This window comes from Rousettus aegyptiacus, unplaced genomic scaffold, assembly GCF_014176215.1.
Source record: "Rousettus aegyptiacus isolate mRouAeg1 unplaced genomic scaffold, mRouAeg1.p scaffold_m13_p_7, whole genome shotgun sequence".
Lineage (NCBI taxonomy): Eukaryota > Metazoa > Chordata > Mammalia > Chiroptera > Pteropodidae > Rousettus > Rousettus aegyptiacus.
In genome coordinates this window covers 44292441-44316034 of record NW_023416310.1, presented here as the reverse complement: position 1 = coordinate 44316034, position 23594 = coordinate 44292441, and the positions used below count along the sequence as shown (strand labels likewise).

Genomic DNA, 23594 nt, shown 5'->3' with positions numbered 1-23594 from the left:
TATCTTTTAATTTCCTCCTTAATCTCATTATTAACCCATTCAATGTTTATAGTATGTTATTTAGCCTCCATGTATTTGCGTATTTTTCAGTTTTCTTCCTGTAATTGATTTCTAGTTTCATACTTGTGGTGAGAGAAGATGCTTGATATGATTTCGATCTTCTTAAATTTATTGAGACTTGTTTTGTGGCCTGATATGTGGTCCATCTTGCATTCAATTTTAATCGCTAGCCTTTGTGGATAGAGTAGCTTTGATTGTCGGTCTTTGTTTTTCACCACTTTGAATATTCCATGCCAATCTCTACTGGCTTGCAAAGTTTCTGTTGAGAAATCAGCTGAGAAGAATGTATATTCCGCTGCTTTGGGGTGAAAGGCTCTAAAAATAGCAATTAAATCCATCTGGTCATGTGTGTCAGTTAAGGCCACTATTTCCTTGTTGATTTTCTGTCTGGAAGATCGGTCCATTGGTGTCAATGAGATGTTAAAGTCCCCTGCAATGACTGTATTACTGTTGATTTCTCCATTTATATCAGTCAATATTTGCTTTGTATATTTAGGTACTTCTATGTTGGGTGCATAAATGTTTACTAGGATTATGTCCTCTTGGTGGATTGAGTCCTTTATCATTATGTAATGTCCTTCTTTGTCTCTTATTACAACCTTTGTTTTAAAGCTTTTTGTCTGATATAAGTATTGCTAACCCAACTTTGTTTTTGTTCCATTTGCATAAAATACCTTTGTCTATCCCTTTATTTTCAATCTGTGTGTGTCTTCCAATATGAAGTGGGTCTACTGTAGACAGCATATGCATGGTTTTCTTATCCATTCAACAATCTTATGTCTTTTGATTGGAGCATTTACTCCATTTATATTTAAAGTAATTATTGATAGGTACATAATTATTATCATTTTATTATTCATATTTATGTTCTTTCCCCTTTCTGTTCTTCTTCTTAAATAAGTCCCTTTAACATTTCTTGTAATGCTGGCTTGGTGGTGATGAATTCCTTTAATGTTATCCTGTCTGGGACACTCTTTACCTCACCTTCTATTTAACTGATAGCCTTGTTGGGTAGAGTGGTCTTGGTTATAGGTCTTTACTTTTCATCACTTTGAATATTTCATGCCAATATCTTTTGGCCTGCAAAGTTTCTGTTGAGAAATCAAAGGACAGTTTTATGGGAGCTCTCTTGTGAGTAACTAACTGGCTTTCTCTTGCCACCTTTAGGATTCTCTGTTTGTCTTTAACTTTTGCCATTTTAATTATGATGTGTCTTGCTGTGGGCCTCTTTGGGTTCACCTTGTTTGGGACTCTCTGTACTTTCTGGACTTGTATGTCTACTTCCTTTGCCAGGTTTGGGAAGTTTTCATTCATTATTTCTTCAAATAGGTTCTCAATTTCTTGTTTTCTCTCTTCTCCTTGATGCGATCTTAGTACGCTTGGTGCTATTCTAGAAGTCCTTTAAATATCATTTTTTAAAATTCTTTTTTTGTTCTTGCTGTCCTGATTGGGTGTTTTTTGCTACCTTGTCTTCCAAATCTCTGATTGGATCATTCATTTCATCTAATCAATTGCTGATTCCTTCTAGTGTAGTCTTCATTTCAGTTATTGTATTCTTCATTTCTAACTGGTTCTTTTTTATGGTTTCTATGTCCGTTTTTTGCTGTCTCTTTTTGAAGTTCTCACTGAGATCATCTATTCTTCCCCTAAGTTCATTGAGCTGATAACCAGTGTTTTGAACTCTGTATCTGGTAGGTTGTTTGCCTCTATTTCATCTAGTTCTTTTTCTGGAGTTTTCTCCTGTTCTTTTATTTGGGACATGTTTCTTTGTTCTCTCATTGTGTCTCCCTCTCTGTGTTCATTTCTATGGATTAGATAGATCTGCTATGTCTCTCGGTCTTGGCTAAATGTCCTTAAGTAGTACGTGCCCTGTGTGTTCCAGTGGTGCGATCTCTCTGATCACCTGAGCCAGGTGCTCTAGGAGTGTCCCTGTGTAGGTTGTGTTGCCCTCCAGCTGTTGCTGAAGCTTGATTGCTGTTGGCACATCCGTGAGTGGGACTGACTCTCAGGCTGACTGGCTATGAGTATGGACAATGCCCACAGCATATGAGCTGTTGTGTGGGGGCTGACCCAACAAATGGAATTCACCCCAGCAGACTCAGGTGCCTGTTGAGACCACCCTTTGGGTGTGCTACTTGTGGGGCTAATCAGGTGGTGTTCTGTTGTGGTCTGACACCAGCTTCCAGATGCGTTGGTACTGGGGCCTCTTGGGAGGCGATCCCGTGCAGCCAAGGTAAGTTGCTACCTGTCACTCGCCCCAGGGCTACCTGATAAGAACTACAAAGCTATCTGTGGTTGTTCACTTCTTGTGCTGAACCTTGAAGCATGTGGGAAAGGCCAGGCTGTGAACCAAGGCTGGCTGCCACTAGTACTGGGACTGAGACAACTCAGCAGAAGGCTCAGGGAACCCAAGTCCCCCTGAGGCTGTCTGCCAGCTGCCTAAAAGACTCAACAGCTGAAAGAGCCTCAGGTAGTATGTGAGTTGACTGAGGTGAAGTTCCAGGATGGGGCAAGTAATGTTCACCAGATTAATGCAGATTCAGATTTGGTTTCACTGCTGAGCCTATAGCCCCTAACAAAAGTCTCAGATGACACCAAGGCCAGCCACTGCCTGCCTCAGGCCTGCGAGACCTTGAGATTGTTCAAGAAATCCTGCAGATCAGGCTGGGGCTAGTTTCCTGCCACCAAAAATGTTTCCAAAGGTGTGAGCCAAGGCCTATTGATTGATGAACCTGAGTCTTAATGGACTGAAAAAACCTATAATTTGAAAACCCCATTAGTTCACATTTCACTCCGTCATGATTAGTGTTAAGATGGGCTAAGCTGGATTGAAGTTTTCTCTCATGGAAAATCAGTAGTGTGAAAAAGATTTTAAGGACATAGTTTATCTACCCAAGAACACAAATTGTATCCATACACCTTAGGGATGTACATGAAATTGTGTTAATAGCCACCTCAATGACCTTCTGCTTTCCTTTGCCCCTTATAGCCTGAGCTCAGTGGGAAGCTAGTAATTCAGTGAAGCTTCAGTCAAGTCAAGCTTTCCAGGATCTCTGTCTCACTCAGTCTTTAAGGTGGATAACAAGGCCCATGTGCTCTGGATTCTTGCACTTCTCTGGCCTCTCTCCTCTTAGTTCCTTCCCTCTGCTGCTGCTGCAGCCCACCACTGTTCTTCCTTTGCATGAAATACCAGACCTGCTCTTTTCCCAGGCTTCTGTATCTTTGGTTCTCTCCGCTTGCCTATTCTTTCCCCATATGTGGACCACACTCATTCCTTCGTCCACTTTAGGCCTTTGTTTCAATACCACCTTCTCAGTGAGGCCTTCCTGACCACTCTATTTAACACTGGAACCCCTATATTGAGCTCCCCAACCTCCTGCCTTGCTTTATTTCTTTCTATGGCATTTTCCATCATCTAGCATAGAATGTATTTTCATTACTTATTTATATTGTTTGTCTATCCCTGCAAGAAGAAGAGCTCTATAAGCACAGAGACTTTTGTCTTTCATTCATTGTTATTCCCTAATAGCTGAGATGGTGGCTGGCACACAGAAGGTGCTTAATAAATATTTTCAAAATAGATGAATCACATTCACATAAAAAAATTTTCAAGTTCCTCTTAATTCATTAAAGCATGTTGATCCTTAAAGAACCACTATTTAGAAAAAGTTGATTAAGCTACTTAAGTTACATACTTAACTTTTCACGAATTTAATTTAAAACTTAGAATTTTCACTAATTTAGTCATCTCATCACTCCCTTTACCCTTTTCCTTATTAGGTCCAACTTCTACAGATTACTGTATCCTCTAAACTGAAGGTTTATAATGGCACGTCTTTGGCAGACGATAACAATTCCTACTGCTTTAAAAGATGAAAGGCAAGTGGCTCTCCTCCCTGTTGCATGTGACTTACTTTTTAATCTGCTCTTCGTACATTTTCTTCTGTGTTTCTATTTCCTTTTGCAGCTCCTGAACCATCCTTTGCAAAGATTCAAGTTCTTCTTCTCCAGAGTCCTTTGTCCCAGGCACAGTTTCAGAGCTTGGGCTGGCAAGACTATCTTTTTTTGAGTCACAGGCATGGAAAGAAACTGTATCTGCTTCATTTCCAGGGGATGCCGGCAAGGTAGGGACATTATCGTAGGTGGAAGTCCTCTGGATGTCGGAAAAGTTTGGCACACCTTGAGACAGTGTTCTCCTATGCCCTTCCGCTGTCTTCACCTCTGAAGAAGGTGACCAGAACTCATTTTTAAAGATCTCCACTTTGCTGCTGTTGGCACCTTGAAAAGCTGCTGTCAAGAAGCACTTCCGGTTAGGGAGCGTCTGAGTCCTTTTTCGTGACTGCAGCTTCCAATCGCCTAGCTTTTCCCTGGGGGCATTGCTATCATCTCCCAGACACCCATCATTTGGCTGTTGTCCAGTGGGGCTGGTTGCTTCTGAGTCTTTAGTCTATAAAAAAAATGGCCACAGATGTTATATGGGTTTTTCCAACATATGTCATGCTCCTAAGATAAAAATTAGAGATTGAAAGAAAGTATCTCCTGACTGCAGACCTATGAAACCCTTAATCAGAAGACGATCACATCAGTTGATTACCTATGCAGCATTTTTTTAAATGGCGTTGCACTTGACGGAACTCATACTCTAGAGGTAGAGCACCGACTAAAAGCATTGTTTGTTTGTGGTAAAAGAATTATAAACTACGATTCTTTTATAACTCTAGAATGGGGAGGCCTTTTTAGCCGTGACTCAAAATCCAGAAGCCATGAAAGAAAAGTTTGATAAATTCAAACTACATAGGTTTCCATGACCCCCAAAACTAAAAAGAACAAATTTAAAACAAATAAATCACCACAGGCTAAATCGACAGAGAAATGACAAAATTGCAAAAATGTTTGTAATGACAAACTGGCTACTGACAGCAGGCTACTTTCCTTAATATATAAGGCTCTTAAATATTGAAAAGCAAAAGACCAATAACTAACATAAATATGGGCAAAGAAGAAAGATCAGACAATTCACAGAGAGAAACGCAACTGGCCCTTATACATAAAAGATGTTTGGAGTCTCTTAGAATAGAATAAACTAAAAATTAAAATTACCGAAATATCAGTTCACACTTATCAAAATTTGACAGCATGCCTCTGCTGGTGAAACTGTAAGTAAACAGGTTAGTTTATGCATTGCTGGTGAAAATAAAGGCTGGCAAAAACTTTATTTGATAATTTTAATAAAAATTTCATGTTACAAATTTATTTACCTTCTGACTTAGCAATCTCACTTCTGGGAATTTAGCCCAGAAATACATCTGTCTGTATACAAAATGAAGCATGGTCAAGATTATTCACTGCAACCTTGTTTGGCACACAAAAAAGTAAAAACCACCTTTTATTTATAGAGGCTAATTAAGTAGATTATGGTACATGTGCAGAATCTAACACTATCCATCTGCTAAAAACGAGGCAATATAAGGTAGCTTTCTATGTATTGACCTCAAAAGGTCTCCAGGATATACTGTTAAGTTTAAAATTTCAAGATACAGAGTGGAGATTGTGTGTGTGTGTGTGTGTGTGTGTGTGTGTGTGTATTTGTAGAGAGAGTATGTATGTGAAAGATTGTTACATTTTATGTAAAAAAGGAGGTAAATGTTTGCATTCATATCTGCTTACATTTGCGTAAAGGAACACTAAAGAAAAATGAAAAACAACTACTAAAACTAAATTAAGAAGAAATAGAAAATCTGAACCAACTGCTTACTACTAATGAAATCAAATCAGTAATCAAAAAACTCGCAACAAACAGAAGTCCTGGACCAGATGGCTTTGGCTTCACAGGTGAATTTTACTGAAAACTCAAAGAAGAATTAATAGCTATTCTTCTCACATTATTCCAAAAAATTCAAGAATATGGAAAACTCCCAAGCTCATTTTATGAGGCCACCATTACCTTGATTCCAGAACCGGACAAAGATACTATAAAGAAAGAAAATGATAGGCTGATATTCCTGATGAACATAGATGCAAAAATCCTTAGCAAAATATTAGCAAATCAAATTCAGCAACACATTTAAACCATCATCAAGTTGGATTTATTCCTGGGGTGCAAGATTGATTCAATATCCGCGAATCAATTAATGTGATATGCCACATTAACAATTGAGAGATAAAACTCATATAATCATATCACTAGATGCAGAGAAAGCATTTGACAAAATCCAGCATCCATTTAGGATAAAAAATCAAAAAAGTGGGAATGGAGGGAACTTCCATTCCTCAACATAATAAAGGCTATGTATGATAAACCCACAGCTAACATCATACTTAATAGGGAAAATCTAAAAGCATTTTCCTTAAGATAAGGAATAAGACAAGGATGACCACTTGTACCACTTTCATTGTTGAATGAAAGTAGTATTGGAAGTCCGAGTCACAGCCATCAGACAGAAAAAAAGTCATCTAAATTGGAAAAAAGTAAACCGGTAATTATTTACAGTAGACATGATACCATATATAGATAACCCTAAAGATTTTACAAAAAGAACTATTAGAACAATACAATCTATTCAATAAATGGTGTTTGGAAAACTAGACAGATACATGCAAAAAATGAAACTGGACCACACTCTTCTACTACATATAAGAAGAAACTCAAAATGGATAAAGGACTTACATGTAAGACCTGAAACCATAGCACTTCTAGAAAAAAACCTAGGCAGTTAGCTCTCTGACATTGCTCTTTTTTCCTGATATATCTTCATGGTCAAGGGAAACAAAAGAAAAATAAACAAATGGGACTACATCAAACTAAAAAGTTTTTGCACAGCTAAGGAAACCAGCAACAAAACAAAAAGACAGCCTATCAAATGGGAGAAGATATTTGCCAATGATGTATCTGATAAGGGATTAATATCAAAAATTTATGAAGAACTCATACAACTCAGCACCACAAAAACAAACAATGCAACTAAAAAATGGACAGAAATTTCTCTAAAGAGGACATACAGATGCTCCATGGACATATAAAAAGATGCTCAATGTCACTAATCATCAGAGAAAATGCAAATTAAAACCACAACGAATATCACTTCACACCTGTCAGAATAGCTATCATCAATAAATCAACAAACAACAATTGTTGACAAGGATGTGGGGAAAAGGGAACTCTCGCGTAGTATTGATGCGATTGCAAATTGATATAGCCACTATGGAACACAGCTTGGAGGTTCCTCAGAAAATTAAAATAGAATTACTTTTGACACAGCAAGTCTACTTCTAGGTATTTATTTGAAGAAATTTAGAATATTAGTTCAAAAGGATATATGCAGTGTTATTTACAATATGTTCACTGCAGTGTTATTTACAATAGCCAAGATATGGAAGTCAACTAAGCGCCCATCGATAAATGATGAAGAAGAAGTAGCACATACATACAATGGAATATTGTTTGGCCATATAAAGTATGAATTCTTACCATTTGCCACAACATGGATGGACCTAGAGGATATTATGCTAAGTGAAATATGTCAGGTAGAGAAAGAAAAATGCCATATGATATCACTTATATGTTTAATCTAAAGAACAAAATAAATGAGCAAAACAAAACAGAAACGGGCTCATAGATACAGAGAACAAATGATGATTGCCAGATGGAGACTGGGTAAAAAAGGTAAAAAGTGTGATTAAGAAGTACAAATTGGTTGTTACAATATAGTCACAGGGATGTAAAGTACAGCATAGAGAGGAAAAAAACTAATCGAGGCAGGAAAGGATGGGGTGGGCGGAGATAGAGGAGGAAGCAGAACTTCTCAATACATCTTTTTATTATATATTTTTTATTTATTTTCAACCATGTGTATGTATTGCATGTTTTAAGTTAAATTAAAAAGAAAAGGAGAAGAAAAAAAAGAGCTGTAAAGGTAAAGCCAGAAAATTAGGGCTCAAGCTCTCCCTCTAACCTTTGTAGCTAATCACATGCTTCAGCAACCCCATTTGGGAGTCAGAAGTACCTGGGCCTTGAGATGAGAACTAGACCTAAATCCCATTCTGTAACATTCTAGGATTGTCATCTCGTGCCAGCTGGTCAACCTTCCTGAGACTTAGGTCATCACCCATAAATGTGCATGATAAATTCTGCCCTACAGAGTAAGGGTGAGGACTCAAAGGTGATCTGTTTAAATTTCCTAGCATAGCACCTGCCCGTAGCTACCCACACTTTTAAAATCGATAGCAGAAACCTGGCAAGTGAACATAATCATGGCTACTCTCAAGGACTACTAGGACGATTCCATTATATGAAGTACAAGCATCTCTAAATATTAATTTAATTTTGGGGTGTTAGTAAGGTGCACTGTGTCCAGATATTACCTAAGAAAAATCACCACCACTATCACCACCTATTTTTTCAATCCTTTCTTAATCATCCTCAGGATTAATAGTACTCTAGGTAATTCACATTACCTGGTTAACCCAAAAATTTTAATTCATTTCTTGGTCACTACATAAAGAAGCAGCCTGCTATATAAAGTTCACATCCTTTTTTTTTTTTTTGAATATGTTTCTATAAATATATAAAAATATTTGACCTTTGTAAATTATTGCCCTCAAATAATCTAAATTTCAGAGTCTGCAGAGTTTTCTGACATTAGGAACGTGAGCCCCAACCCTTCAGTGCAAACGACGGGGTGGACTTAGCTGAGACAACTTATCAGGGAATGAGAAACATTACACGAACACATCGCGTACTCTGAGAAAGAAATCACGTTCCACGGGTTAGCAGGAAACCAGTTCTCTCTGGACTTTGACCCAGAATTTTTAATAACCCTCACTAAAACATTTACAAGGTGGTATATCTTTTCCTCCATGAAACCTTCCCCATTGTGTTCCAAAGCCTACTTTTGGAGTGGGCTTCAGTGTGGAGTCCCATCGCTTGGTCGCCTGGTGATTGGCTCACATGTCACTAACCCCACCTCCTGGACGCTAGAAGAAACTAGATTTTGAAAGAGGCGAGGCTTTCAAGATGCATTCAAATGAGTCTGTATCAACTGTACCCACTGCATCACCTAAAACTCTCCAAATTCCCACCCTCAAAATAGCTCTTAAATGGAATGACCTGGGCTAATGGAAGAGTCAGATGGAAGGAGAAAGACTCTTTGCACCTTACCGTGTTACTGAAGCTGTCTGTCCTAGAAATTGGGGCATCTTCAGTGGCATCCCAGCCCACAGAGCTTCGAGCCACTGGAGGTTTCTTGGGGTCATTTTTCTGGACTGGGGGTGACAGAGGTGCATCCTTGGACTTAGGGAAGAGGACTTCATGGTCTCTGATCATCATGGTCATTACTCTTTGGATCTGCGGAGCACCTGAACAAAGAAGAAAAGTATTTATAATACAGGACCATGGGACAGGAGGCAGGCAGTCCTCAAGGGTCTCTGCACATGGGATGTTTCCAAACGTGGCTCTAAAACCACAGGACCCCAAAGGACTTCCTTTTGCTCCTCACTGAAACCTTCTTAATTGCTTAGGATAGGAGACTGTGGTGAAAGGGACGGGATAAAGAAGGATGTGAAAGTGGGGCGAAAGGGTTATTTTCAGCCTATGTTCCATTGGATCGGTCTTTAATCAGGAAATAAGCAATCTGACAGAGAAAAAATGGAGATATCTACCTCTCCCAATGTGTTTCTCAGTATGAAATCTGATTTCTTATTGCACACATAGTGAACACGTGACAGGCACATTGCCTCCCCAAATTCATGTCAGACATCAGTCCTCTATGCCAAGACTTTTTTTTGCTCACTGAACCAAGACCACCTCAGAAGCCTTTTCAATACAGCTTTAGAAGTAGCTATTTTGTGACGTGGCTTATCAAATGAAACTTGTTTTTTTCTGGCTAAGGGTATTTAAATGTAATAAAAGATCAAGAAACACTAGCTAAATTTCTGTGCTAACCTTTTATATTTTGTACCCATTGAGTAAATCTTTAACCACTGATGTGATCTGAAAAATGGACACAATTCCTGCCCTGCCTACTTCACCGGCTATTTTGCAATTCAGACAATATAATCAGTTGAAAAGGCGTGGTAAATTGTAGATCAGTGCACAAACATAAGGGCTAGTGTTATAACTGCTGTTACTTCCTCTGTGTCTGCCTTCACCACAGGACCAGCCATACGTACCTTTCATGATCACAGCAGGGTCTTCTACCTTTGACCTGATGAGATTCACACCAATCACAGTAGCCAGATTATCCACGCTCATCTTGTTAACAGCACAGTTTAGCTGGATTTCATGTAGGAACCTGTGGGCAGCCAGGAAATCCCAGAGTAGGAAATAGAAAGTTGCCAGAAGGAAGCACTTCCGGGTACCAATGAGATCTCAGAGATAGATTCCAACTCTTTCCTTCTGATCTCAGGAATGAGATCGGCCTGCTCTACTCACAAGAGTTTAGCTTCATCCAGAAAGTTTCAAGATCAAGGAAGAAGAGAAACCAGGAGAGGCCTTCCCAGCTGTGATGATGGCTTTGGGCTGGGAGTGGGGAAGGGGGTTACACTGGTGGAGGCAGGATCCAGTTCAGAGAGCTGGGAGGAGACTAGAAGGACTCAGACCGGTATCTGACTGCTGCTTTTTCTGCTTTTATAAGCTTATTTCCCAGGCTCTCAGCACCCATCCCACTCAAGTCTTCAGAGAAGAAAACTTTATTGTGAGATCTCAGAAATGGAAATCCACAAGGCCTCGTTGCTCAATAATTAACACTTTTTATTATAATTCTACCTATTTGAGGCTTGCAGTTTTCATATTCACTATTTAAAAAAATACTGAACAGATCGACAAAGGATTTCTAAATACTTTCTCTAAACCTATTTTTTGTAGTGGATAGGCTGAAGCAACATAAAATTCCAAATAGAGAGCTTATCAAATAAGTGGTGGTATGTCCAAATAAAAATATGTTATAGAATATTATGGAATTATTTATAATCCTATTTAGTGACATAGGAAAATGCTTGCAATGTAACTTTAAGCCCCAAAAAGCAGGCTATGACTATATATATATATACAAATATACATTTATATATATACACACACACATACATACATATACATATATATGTGTGAATATATATATATATAAAATAGATATATAATTCCAATTTGGTATAAAAAATTGTTTCACTATATTTATACTGATGTATGTAAAAATCTATCATAGAGAGAAAAACATCCAGAAGCAGACACACTCAAATATTAATAATGATTTTTGCTGGGTAGGGGTTGTGGGTAATTTTTTTTTATTATTTACAGTATGTTGCATTTTCCTGGTTTCCAAATCAATCATTTTTATAATCTAGAAACTACAACATTTTTTTATATATATAAAGATAAATTTCATCTCTGTTTGACATGGAGATGCCAGTTCCCAACTCACTCAGATGTGGGTCAATCCACATGCTATGTATTTCCACAAAGATGACACACAGCAGGTCCTCGAAAAGGGAAAAAGAAAGGATGGCCTAGAATGAATGACTCTGGGGTGCTAGCTTATAGCCCAGAGTCAAGAAGACAGAAGATAATTCTAGAAACATTGTAAGGATTCTGTGTTCCACTGCATGTCCCAGGACTCTGGGCAGTGCTGGGAAGGCCTGAGGAAAAAGCATGTACATTTTGTGTGCCAACAAAATTTTCAGGAGATTCTTTGAATTATCTTGTGGATATAGGAAACTACCTTGGAACTATGTAAATAGAGTTGACCTTCCAAAGGTCTGGACCAGAATCTCCACATTCACAGGACACTCTTTCCTCCTCTATCCAGGAGCTTCTTTCTGATGTGGCTGAAAACTGTGGAGCTGATACCAGGGACTCTCACCTGCAGATGTAGCTCAGGAGACTGTAGTTGTCTTGAGGAAGGATGGAGAGCTGCTTCATCAACTCCTGCTGAGCCTGGAAAGAGGTTTTTAACTCTAGTAAAATGAACGTGCTCACTTGCCAGTAATGAGACCCTGGAATGTAACTGGTATGTCTGTGCAGAAGCAACACTCTGGCAGTCACACCTGTTCCCAAAGTTTTTTTTGTGTTTTTTTAATAATTTTTTATTTTGAAAAGCAATAAATTCACAAGATCTTGCAAAAATGTATGGGAGGCTCATTGTTTTTTGTGCGGTGTATTTTTTAGTTTGCCTGTTATTATGTCCTCTTACCCAACACGGGGCTACCCTGAGGCAAGGACTATTTGACAACTCACCCTCACGATAATTATTTGCTTAAGAAATGTTTGAGATGTAACATTCCAATAAAGAATTGGACTATAGCAAAATACCCTTTGCAAGTCACTTAAAACATAGCTGGAGATGGAGGATGCTTCTGAGAAGGATTTCAGCAATATGGCCTTGCTGAGACCCGCTGGGACAAAAGAGCAGGCTGACCAATCTGGAGGGCAGGTGAGAGGTCAGAATGTTTTAGCTTCATAATGACCATGAATGTCAAAGACAGTCATATAAAGAATGCATGTGCCAGAGAGAGGAAGGACAAGGAGCTACAGACCCTACAGGCTACTGAAGCTGTAAAGAACAAAGAAAAGCTCCCTGCCTTTCTTTCTTCTGGCACATGTATTCTTTATATGCCCATGTCTGATACTCATGGTCATCATGGAGGTATTACATTCTGACCTCTCACCTGCCTTCCAGTTTGGTCAGTCTGACCTGTGTCTCATGTCCCATTGGATCTCAACAAGGCCACATTGCTTGAAACCTTTCTCAGATGCATCTTCCTTCTCTTACTAATTTTTAAGTGACTTGGGGGGTATTTGATTATGGCTCAATTCTTTATTGGATTGTTATAGCCCATGAAGGCCGTCACCATAATTGGCTTCATTTGCCTTTTGTTGCCAAGGAAGTTCCAGTTTGACAAATATCTCACCAAAAGATATGGCCCCCCTGACTCATTGTTGCTTGCCTACCAGAATAGTGTTTAGTTAACCATTACTTTTTTTTCCAAACAAGACAACTGACTCTAATAAGATACCAACCTTTGCTTCATCTGCATTCATGAGCTGTCCACAGAGCAAAAACCCCTCATACTGGCTCCAGGGAACCACGGGCTCTGGGAGGTCTCGGAGGTAGAGCTTTAACAGGGAGGCCACTGTGTGCACATCTGTATCTCTGGAAGGAAATAATCAATGCTTTTTGGAAGCAAAATTCCAGAATTCTTACCTCCCCACTGGTGATCTACTGAAAAAAATCTCAGGTTTCAAAGGGGAGTTTTGCAGAGGAGTAGAGCCTGATAAAGGTGTATCTGACCAAAACTTTTTTGCTAATACTCCCTTCTGGAATAATAACTTTCTTTCTTTATCTCTTCCACCTAACTGCCTCAAAGAAGAGTTGATGATCTGCTTTCTCATTAAAACTCCAACCGTTTAGTCTTCATTGTTTTCTTCTTTCTTCACATCACTTAGCACCTCACAATTTAGTATTCTGCCCTTAGTGTCTCATTTTCATGTGATGACCCCTCTACCTCCATGGTCTATTGATCTCTTTGATCCCTCGGAACCTTAAAATAGTTCTGGGATTCCCACATATTCATGCAATCATTCATTCAATCAATAAGCATTGAGAAAACCTACTAAAGGCAAGATACTATATCAGGCAGTGTGACTTCAGTGTTAAACCTAAAGGAAACACAGAATACTCAACCTCCTAGAACCACAGAGCTTCAGAAACTCAAACGTTACCAAGTCATTGTAATACTGTGTGGTTAGTGCCATGACAGCGGAAGCCCAGGACCCAGGAGTGTATGGAAATGTGGGAAAAGGACACTCAATGCAGAGTTGAAGGGCCATAGAGACTCTTCTGAGAAGTGAGAGCATGGGGCGGGCAGCATGTGTATCAGCCTGGAGCGTGGGGAGAGGAAGCCCTGCTGCAAGGACTCAGACAGCGTGCATATGATTGATTGCCTGATTAGCTGAAAGAGACCTGGGTCTTCGGCCCAGCTTCTCTGGTTTACAGCAGGAGTTGACAAGCCGTGGCCCAGGAGCCAAATCTGGCCCACTGCCTGTATTTGTACAGCCTGTGAGCTAAGAATGGATTTTACATTTTTTAAGTGGTTGGGAAAATAACTCAAAAAGAGAATATTTCATAACATGTGAAAATTACATGAAATTCAAATTTCAGCAGACGTAAATAAAGTGCTAACAGGAATACAACTACATTTGTTCATTTTTGCATAGTGTTTGGCTGATGTTTTGCTTTAAGAGCAGAGTTGAGTAGCTACAGCAGAAACTGGCCAGTAAAACCTAAATATTTCATACGTAGCCCTTTTAAAACGTCTGCTGACCCCTCCTTTATAGAACTATCGAATTTATTTTGCAGAGAAAACAAATCTGAATCTATCATATAAGTGAAGATCATTAGTGAAGAGGTATTGATTTATTATACATCAAGAAAAACTGGTACTCTTAAGGGACGGTCCTGGTAGTATTTCAAAAGTCATGATGTAATAAGAGGTTCAGATAATCTGAGTATCCCCCTGGTTTCAGTGATGTGAAATATAGAATCTGCTGGGTAGAGATACTTCCTGGAGAATGGGCAGGAGGGGTAGATTGAACAGGAGGAGAAGGAAGGTGTTTGAGGTAGCAGAAACAAGTCCACCAGAACTTGACTGTAAAGCTGTCTTGGCATTTTGCGTGAATGTTTTGTTTGTTTGTTTTTAACAGCCAGTGGTTGGTGCTGTCTTCTCAATGGCTCGCCCGTTGTAGCCTGTGAACTCTGTACCTCTACAGGAGAATTCTGAGCTGGCACAGAGCCTTCCGTGCTCCACTGCTGCCCTCAGGAAATCGGGGGTGGGGATTCTGGAAAAGCCTTCCCTGCTGAGTCACCTTCTAAAAATATCCCAGGCAAAGCCTTGTTAAATACATGAGAAAGTCCCAAGAAAATGTCAGAAAGACAGCCAGCAGACACCTTGCAGGAGTGGTACTCTCCTAATGTCCCTGCATCGCAGTCCACACAAGGTCTTAATCAGAATCCAGGGTCTCCTATTTGACTGAAGCCTCTCCCTCACCCTACCTGCAATTGGTCTGCCCAGGCTCTTCAATTCTACTATTGAGATGTCATAAGAATCTCTCTAAACCTCTCCCTGACTTTCCATTCCAGAAGAACGTCGTCTTTTGCAAGATTCTGCCCAGCCTCCTACCTGGCCTCCTGCCCCCAGGGTTCCATTCTTCGACGCACAACCCCCAACACTCAAAGCACACCAAGAAAATGAATGTAGAAAACAAAGAATTTAAAATGAGAGAAACAACATAGATGATACATCAAAAAACAGAATATTTTGAAGAGAAACAACAATAATGAAAGAGACAAAGTAATAGGTAGTTTAATCAGGAGAAACTAAGCAAAAATATCCAATATTAGAACAGAAAGGGTTCATAACCACAGACACAGTATAGATATTTTAAAGTTATAATCAAAAATACAATTAGCTATATATTCATCTTAGAACACTAAAAGCCAGAGAAAGCTGCCGATTCATTTCACCAGGGTGCTTTGCCTGGCTAACTCCTCATTCTCATTTATTGTGTCTCAGGTTAAATGTCATTTTCTTGGGGACCTCCTTAAGTCCACCAGACCATGTCAAAAGCCCCCTGTTCTAAATTATCATAGTACCATCTATTTTTCATTTTTAGCACTTAACATAATAGAAGTTATACAGTTATTTTTATAAATTTTTTGTTCAATATCTGTGCCCCATTAGAATTGGGCTGACTCAGATATCATTGTTATAGTCTAAATTTACAGCATTTTCCCTCAATTTGCTTGTTCCTCCAACCCGGTGAAACATTCTTAAGTGACATTTTAAAATCAAGGCCTAAGAGCAAGTCAGGAGCTGGCTGGCTTCTGAGTTCAACCCCTGCTGCATCAGAGATTAGCCAAGGCCCTTTAGATGGCCCTGCTCCCCACCCCTTGAAGCACTCATCTTATAATGCAGAATGTCTATGTGTTTCTCACAGAAATATTAGTATTGGAAGTATACTGGCTTTGTGGCTGGTTGATATCCAGCCCAGTAGAGACCAGACAAAGAGATTTTTAAATTCATATTTATATGTTCAATGGGAGCCAGACACATCTGCACTAGAATCTATCGGATTAGAGCTCCTTTGTTTTTCTTCATTCTAGTGAGGCAGTTTGGGGGATCTCGTGGTGGAACTGCACATATACCAATTTAGAAGATCTAAATGAGTCCCCACAAGAGTCACATGGACCCAAGATTCAGTCTTGGGAGGAGCCTGAAGAGCTCTCCGTATTTATGATGGATGTATAAATGCTACCCCTCAGTTCTGGCAGTGGAGATGTGTGATCACTTTCTTCCTTCCAGCCCCAAATATTTCAGAGGAATCAAAGACCCTGACTCCACCAGCCAAGCTGATTTTATACATGCATGAGCTCAAGCCTAGGGCAGGTATTTGGTAAACCCACAAATCACCTCTCCTCTTCCTGGCTGACTGTTTGCATTGCTTTAGCAGCAACTCACCTGTATCTTTTGATCAACTCAAAGCTAATTAAAAACATAAGAAGAAAACTATATATAAAGGTGGCGAGCTTAATTGAACAAGTACCTGATAATGAAATGCAATTTATGGTACTGCTGAAAAGCTTCTTAAATTTGATGCCTATAACCTGCTATAGTCCCAATAACAACTCCACCCATCGATTTCCTGTTAAAATATAGCAAGCGCCCTTGGCAAATTAACCTATTACATGCGAGGTCAGTAAAGACACATAACGGTGGCCCAAACTAAGACAGAGCTGTGAGAATGGAAACAGATGGATCTTACGAGAGGCTTCAGAGGGAGAATGGACAACTTTGGGGATCGGAGTGAGAGGTGAGGGAGAGGTGAGCAGTGAGACTGTCAACAGAGCATGACACTCAGCTATTCATCATTTTCCCAGAATCAGCCCTGGGCCCCAGTCTTAAATAACCTTATAGAGAATTTCAACCCTTGGAAACTGGATAGCATTCAGGACCTTCTTACTAAATCTTGGTTAATGGGCTGTTGATTTAGAAAGAACAATGGCTCTTTCTTGCCAGCAGGACAAGCACATGCAGGCCACCAGGACAAACATTGCACAATAGGCAGAGAGTGTGCAATGTCAGGGATGGGGGTGTACTAGCTGAGAATGGCAGAGAAGAAAACTTTGACTGGGTGGCAGGAGGAGGTGGGGTGGGAGAGGGATGGTGGGGAGAAATGCACTATACCCCATACACCCCAAACAGGGCTGGGCAACCTCAACTCGAGAACACCAGGTTGTCAAGCTGTCAGTATGTACTCCTTCCATAAGGGCTCAGAACTAAGTTCAGAATTGGACAGTGGAGTGGTCTCCCAAACTAATAAGTCCTGGTTTGGGCCACTTCAGGAAAGCTGAGGAAGACCATCGGAGCCCTTAGTTCTAGACATGGCGCATTCTCCGCCACACCAAATCTGTTGTACAGCCAGCTCAGCTCTTCCATGATCCTCATGTTCCCCGAAGGGTGGCCCTGGAGCTAGGTCCCATCTTTCTCCCCTACTCTGTACTTCCCCTTCCCCTATATCCTAAACATCTCGTGACTCTGCCCAATAGGTTTGTGTTCTAGTTCACATCATCTCTCAGGTACTTGATTATCATACTCTCCTACCTGTGCTCCCAGATTCTGAATTATGAGCAAAACAAGACTCTTTCTGTTGCAAGCCAGGCTCTTGGAAGTGTTTGTGTGAGTCCCAGCGCTCAAAGGGAAGAGAGAGGTCCCCTCAGCCACCTGAGGCAGAGGGGAGGGCAAGGTGAGGACAGCGTACCTGTCAAAAGAGGGCCGCTCCCCAGCATCGAAAGCATCTCTGAGCTGCTTCACTAGATTGTCCTGCCCAGGTAGTCGAAAGATGCCTTCTTCATTCAGGCCATGCTCAAGGATGAACTCCGCACACTTCTCCACCAGGATGGGCACCAGATGGGGGCCAAACTTCTGCTCATAGGCCACAGTCTCATCCAAACGCTGGCCGAACACGGCTGCGAAGAGAAAAACAGGCCCTGACCATGATCCTGACTTCCGCTGGATGAACTGACAGGTCAAATGCTTTGCCTATTTCTCGATCTTTTGTGTTGCCTATGACCACAAAGGTTTTAAGAAAATAATACTGAACAAAATAGAGGAAACAAATTGCCCATAGTATTTCCTAGGGCTATAAATCTGGGGTTAGAAATTGGGGCAGTCTCTGTCAGTCTTTTTCTATTGACACACATTTTTATATATTTAACATAACAACTCACTTTTACGGAGAACTCATGTGCTAGGAATTATGCTAAGCACTTTGCATACCTTTTCTCATTTAATCTTGGCAGCAACCCCATGATCTGGTAGTATTGTTATACCACCTTACTGTTAAAGACACTGAGCCTTAGAGGCACCGATGAACTTGCCGAGGTCAGGTGCCAGGACATGACACAGTCAGAATTCGAGCCCAGGCAGAAAACGCAACAGAATGTGCTCTTAACCACAGCAGCAAGCAGGCCGCTTAGAATTCTGCTTGTGTCATATAGTAGTAGTATTAAAGCATGATAGTCTATCATATGGATGTCTCATAGTGTATTAAACCTATTGTTCCATGGTTGTTTACTATGTTTTACTATTATTAACATGGCCACAGAGATCATATGCATTCACCTAGTAGAGTCCATGGGTTGTGTGTAGTATAATGTATTATTTCTAATTAATTGATTAATTAATTATTTGACATTTGGATGGATGAACATAGGCTTTTTAGTCTTTTAAACTATTTCCTTAGGGTAAATTTCCACATGTAGAATTACTAGGTCAAATGGTTTGAACATTTTTATCACTCGATGGTATGCAAATTGCTTCTCAAAAATATTTTTTTTCCGAAGTACACCGCCTCTAGCAAAGCATGTGTGGACCAGCTCCATCCCAGTCCTATCGGCACATGGCTCTGTACTTTCACCGCCCCAGAAGTGCAGCAAGGTTAGTTTACAAGTCAGGACAGTCATTGGCTACCCATTGTTTTCCCAACAGGCCACCATGCCCTTTGTGTCCTGGAGGTTCATGAGACAGGCCATGGCTTCAGCTCTGTCCTGCCTGAGTTTCCCTCTGTCATAATTAGGGCTCTGCTTCACCGACTACTTCTATTAATGGACTCTGGTTCCCAAAGCTCTTTGATTTTCCCATGATTCTCTTTCTCTCTGGGTGGTCCCCCAGATCTAGCCTCTAAATAATGTGGATTCCACCTGTGAAGTGCTATAATGAGTTCCTGAGTCTTCCATGTCCTTTGCACCCCCACCCACCGCCCTACGCCAGGCTGGACTCCTCTCCCACCTGTGGCTGTGTCTCTTCTAACTTGTTCAAAGTCCTTCTCCCACTGTCCTCTCTAAACCACTGATCTACCTGAGCACATTCCTCTATTTTTAATAGTCATCCACTTCTTCTCCAATTGCCACAGCATTTTTCAAATTACCCCTCAAAGTCCTAGGGGGCTCCTCTGTAGCCCCAGCCCCTCCCTCATCACATCACATACTGAGAGGTTAGGGCATCAGACCTAGGAGGAGCTGAGCAGGTGGGTCTCTGCTTTCCCTTCTCCCAACCAGACCTGCTGGCCATTATCTGTTTTACTTGTATTCCAGTGAGACTGATTAAATATTTTTGTGGGTACGGTCTAAGAGACGGTGCTGGCATTCAGCTTGGCCCCTATCTACCTTTCTGGCCAGACTTCCTGCTATGCCCCCAAAGGCACTCGCCCTGGTGTTCCCAAAGCCCACAGTACTCTCAAGTCTTTGTGCCCTTGGACGGTCTCTTCTCACTGCCCATTCAGTTCATTTCTCCCTCCCCATCTACTGGATTTCTATTTGCCTTCTTTGGCTTAAAAGCAAATATTGTCACCTCTGCAGAGCCTTCCCTGACCCCAAGGCTGAGAGACTCTGTCCCGACACTGTGTACCCATATTCCTTCTCATATACCCCAATCCCTTTCCACACTGCTATAATTATTTGTATGTCCCTGTGCCCTCTGCACAACTGTAGGCTTCCTAATGCTGGAAACATGAGGATGGTCTCTTTTAATCTCCAGTATTTAGCATAGGACCTGGTAGACAGTCAACAAATTTTGTTACTTAATGAATTAATTCATCTTTACATGATTAATGATAATTTTGGCATTTCTTTAGTTTAAACACTAGTAGAAATATCCTTGGTAGGTGAATTCAGCTTTAAATGAACATTTATTGAGCGCTTGGCCACGTGCCGGCAGCAGGCCATGGTATTTGTAAAATTCCCTTTGAAGGTTCCAGAGAGGGAAAATTCAAAGGGAGAGGCAGATGTATTTTGAAGCAGCTGAAATTTGGGCTCAAGGGGCTCACTGGATCCCATAGAGAAAGATCCTAAACATGATGTGACAGTGTACACAGAGACATCAGAGCTGCCAAATGTGAACTCCATTTCTGAGGTCCCCAGGCAGATGCTCTACTTTGCAGGTGATTTAGAACGAAGCTTCTTCTTACACTCCTCTGCATAGACAGTCCTCTAACTTTTCTCCTTCTCTAAGTCTATCAGCCTTGGTGTTCATTCTTTATTCCTCCCACACTCCACAATCAGTCATTTCGATGTCACTCTCACCATTGCCCAATACTTCTTTTCTTTCTATCAGCTCCACTCTGCCTATTTCCGCTACCCTCTCCACATCCTTCATCAGGCCACCATAAGCTATGAGGGAACACTGCATACCATATCATGGAAATTTGTATTACCAGTCTCTAAGACCTTGGTTCCAAACCTTCACCACTCCCCTTGAGCTCACCACCCATTCCTTCTTCTATCTGTCTCAGCAGGTGACCTTGTCTCCTCTTCCCCTTCTCTCTCCAAATTAAGGATGTCGTGAGTGAACGTCCTCATTTTCAGTCCCTGCCTCTCTTACCCTTCCTTCTCTTTGGTAAAATAGGACCCTACACTTTCTACTAAGATGATACTTATTTGAACTGTGGGTTCCATCTCTTTTCACCTCTTCCAGGACTTCACTCTTTTTTTGTATCTTAATTTTTTCTCTTTCAACTGCAAAATGCTACATGCGTCTAAGTCTTTACCTATTTATTAAAGACTAATCTCCTATTCCAGGTCTCGCACAAGCAACATTCGCTTTTCTTCTTTTCACCAGTATACTCATCAATAAATGTGTCTACTTCTTGAAAGAATCGTCCACTCTCACAGCCTTTACTTTTTCCCTTAGCATTCACTTCTCCACCTCTCACCTCACCCTAGTTTGGTTTCATCCACCTGCATCTTTCCACACAATCTGCTCAGTAATATTTTTAGTGCCCTCCTTAAGAGCAAATCTGGCCTGTGTTCATTTCTCATTCTTTTGGTCTTCACCGAAGACCCTGAAAGTGTTGATTTTTCCTCCTCCTCAAGACTTTCTTCTTACGTGACTATAAAACCATCCACTTTCATTTTAATTCCCATCTCCACCCAGGCTCTTGTAGTCTCCTGTGCCCCTTCCTCCACTTGCTTCTTCAGTGTGTCATTTCTTGGCATTCCAACACAGATGTCTCCCACTCTAGAAATCCACATATGCGGTCAAGATCTATTTCTCTCTCTCTCCTCTCTCTCTCTCTCTCACTCTCTCTCTCTCTCTCATCTCATATCTCCATTATTTCTTTCTCTTCCTCTCTTCTGTTCCATGAGTCGAATATCTAATGGCAGTGCTCACAGTGTCTTCTCCAATCTCGCTTTATCCCACCCTCAATATCCACAAATCACTGCTTCTCCTATAGCCTTTCTCGCAGGCAATAGCATTTAGTCAATCAAGCACCAGGCACTTTCCTAGGCACTGGGAATACAAAACCATTAACACAAACTACCTACACCAGACTAATCCAATTAGCAAAAATGTGTGTTCGATTTATCTGCAACACCCCTCTTTTCCTCTGGTACATTCTAAAATACACCTTAATCCATCTTTCTTCTCTATTCTCACTGTTACTTTCAAAATTACTGTAATGATTTCTGTTGCAACTGTTTCTTGAAAATTTCTTCCACTGGAATTCATAAATTATCCTGCAAATGTAGACTGATCATCTGCTGTGGGCCAGCCACCTTGGTAGCTGGAAATTATGATAGAAAGAATAAAAAAATCTGGAGTGAATTCCCTTCCTCTTCCTCCCCACCTGGTACCTGATCTTCCTGGAACCTGAGTTCAGACGTCTTCACCTCAGAGGAACCTGGTCACTCTCTCCTCAGTGTTCATAGAGCTCCCTGTATATACTTCTCTTCTATCACTTTTCATGTAGTTTTCTGACAATTTATTTACACATTCCTCTCTTCCACTAGCCTGCGGGCTGCTCAAAGGCCGACAGACTGTCTGGCTCACCACATATTTTTATCTCCTGGCGCAGAGCCTGGCACAGGATGGACCAGTCCTCAATGAGCTGATACTACCTGCTGTCTCCCACTCCTCCTGCTCCCAGCCTCTTTTCTCCTGAATGCACTCTAACCAGCATTTCTCCAAACTCACACTTGTCAAGATCAATGGCCTATTTTACATTTTTAAATCCTGGGGTCACATTCTCAGTCTTCGTCTTAATCGCTTTATCAGCAACATATGGCACAGCAAATCACTCCCTGAGAAACTGTTTCACATAGCTTTTGGTCTGAAGGAGACACAAGCTGAAGGAGACACAAGCTGCTCCTTCTCAGCCTCCTCTGATGATTCCTCCTTTTCCCTCTGTTCTCTAAACGTCAAAGTGTCCCAGGCCTTCCTTTCTTCATCTCTATATACTTCATAATCTTCATGGCTTTAAATCTCACCCATATGGTCAAGACTTTGAACTTTACATCTCCAGCCTAGAAATCAGTCAAAGCTATTCTCTTCACTAAAACATAACCACTGCAAGCTCTAGAAATATCAGAACCAATAGGATCCCTTCTTAGGTGAGAGAAAGAGCATCCTTGTTATCTTTAGTTTGGCTAGATCAGGCTTCATCACTCTTCATCTCAGGTCATGTATGAGGAGTTTGGAGTTTAAATCATCCCTGGAATTCCAGAGAACCCATTCCGACTTCTAGCTACTTCTGACTTCTGGGCCTGATTGCCAGCCACCCTTTGATCCTGGTTGGACATGAATAGCCTAGCTATGGAGAAATAGATGAACCAAGATAGCCCAATGAAACTAAAGAAGGGGCCAGTGAAGGAAGAAGACAGCAGTCAGTGGGGTGGGAGGTACTCGAAGCCCATTCTCCACCCCAGGAACACCGAGGAGCAGACACCCAGCTTCCCTTTCTGCGCCAGGCCCTTCCAGGTGGCACCTGCCCCTTTGGGGAGCCCCCGCCTCACTGATCTTCCCGCCCTCAGCCAGCCACCCGCTCACGCAAGACTTCTCAGCATGTTGGACCACGCGACAGAGGCATTTCCATCGTAACAGTATAAATTTTAATTAATTAGCTAATTATAATATGTAATATATAATTATAATTATTAATAAATTTAATTAAGCTAACTTTATGACAAACTGCCTGAAAGCTTTCGTGTGTG

The 23594-nt window shown here is 40.9% G+C and overlaps 1 protein-coding gene across 4 annotated transcripts in view; it reads right to left on the bottom strand.

Annotated features, from left to right (window-relative positions):
• The window catches only part of ARHGAP25 (Rho GTPase activating protein 25), an 81860-nt gene that overhangs the window by 5630 nt on the left and 52636 nt on the right, over positions 1 to 23594 (bottom strand). For all 4 annotated transcript variants that reach the window (XM_016137867.2, XM_016137868.2, XM_016137869.2 and 1 more), the window contains 6 exons: positions 17867 to 18074; positions 13070 to 13202; positions 11913 to 11986; positions 10228 to 10349; positions 9218 to 9414; positions 3975 to 4507 (listed from right to left, as the gene is read on the bottom strand). In XM_016137867.2, coding sequence (XP_015993353.2) covers positions 3975 to 4507; positions 9218 to 9414; positions 10228 to 10349; positions 11913 to 11986; positions 13070 to 13202; positions 17867 to 18074 — 1267 coding nt within the window. The remainder of the gene's footprint in view (positions 1 to 3974; positions 4508 to 9217; positions 9415 to 10227; positions 10350 to 11912; positions 11987 to 13069; positions 13203 to 17866; positions 18075 to 23594) is intronic.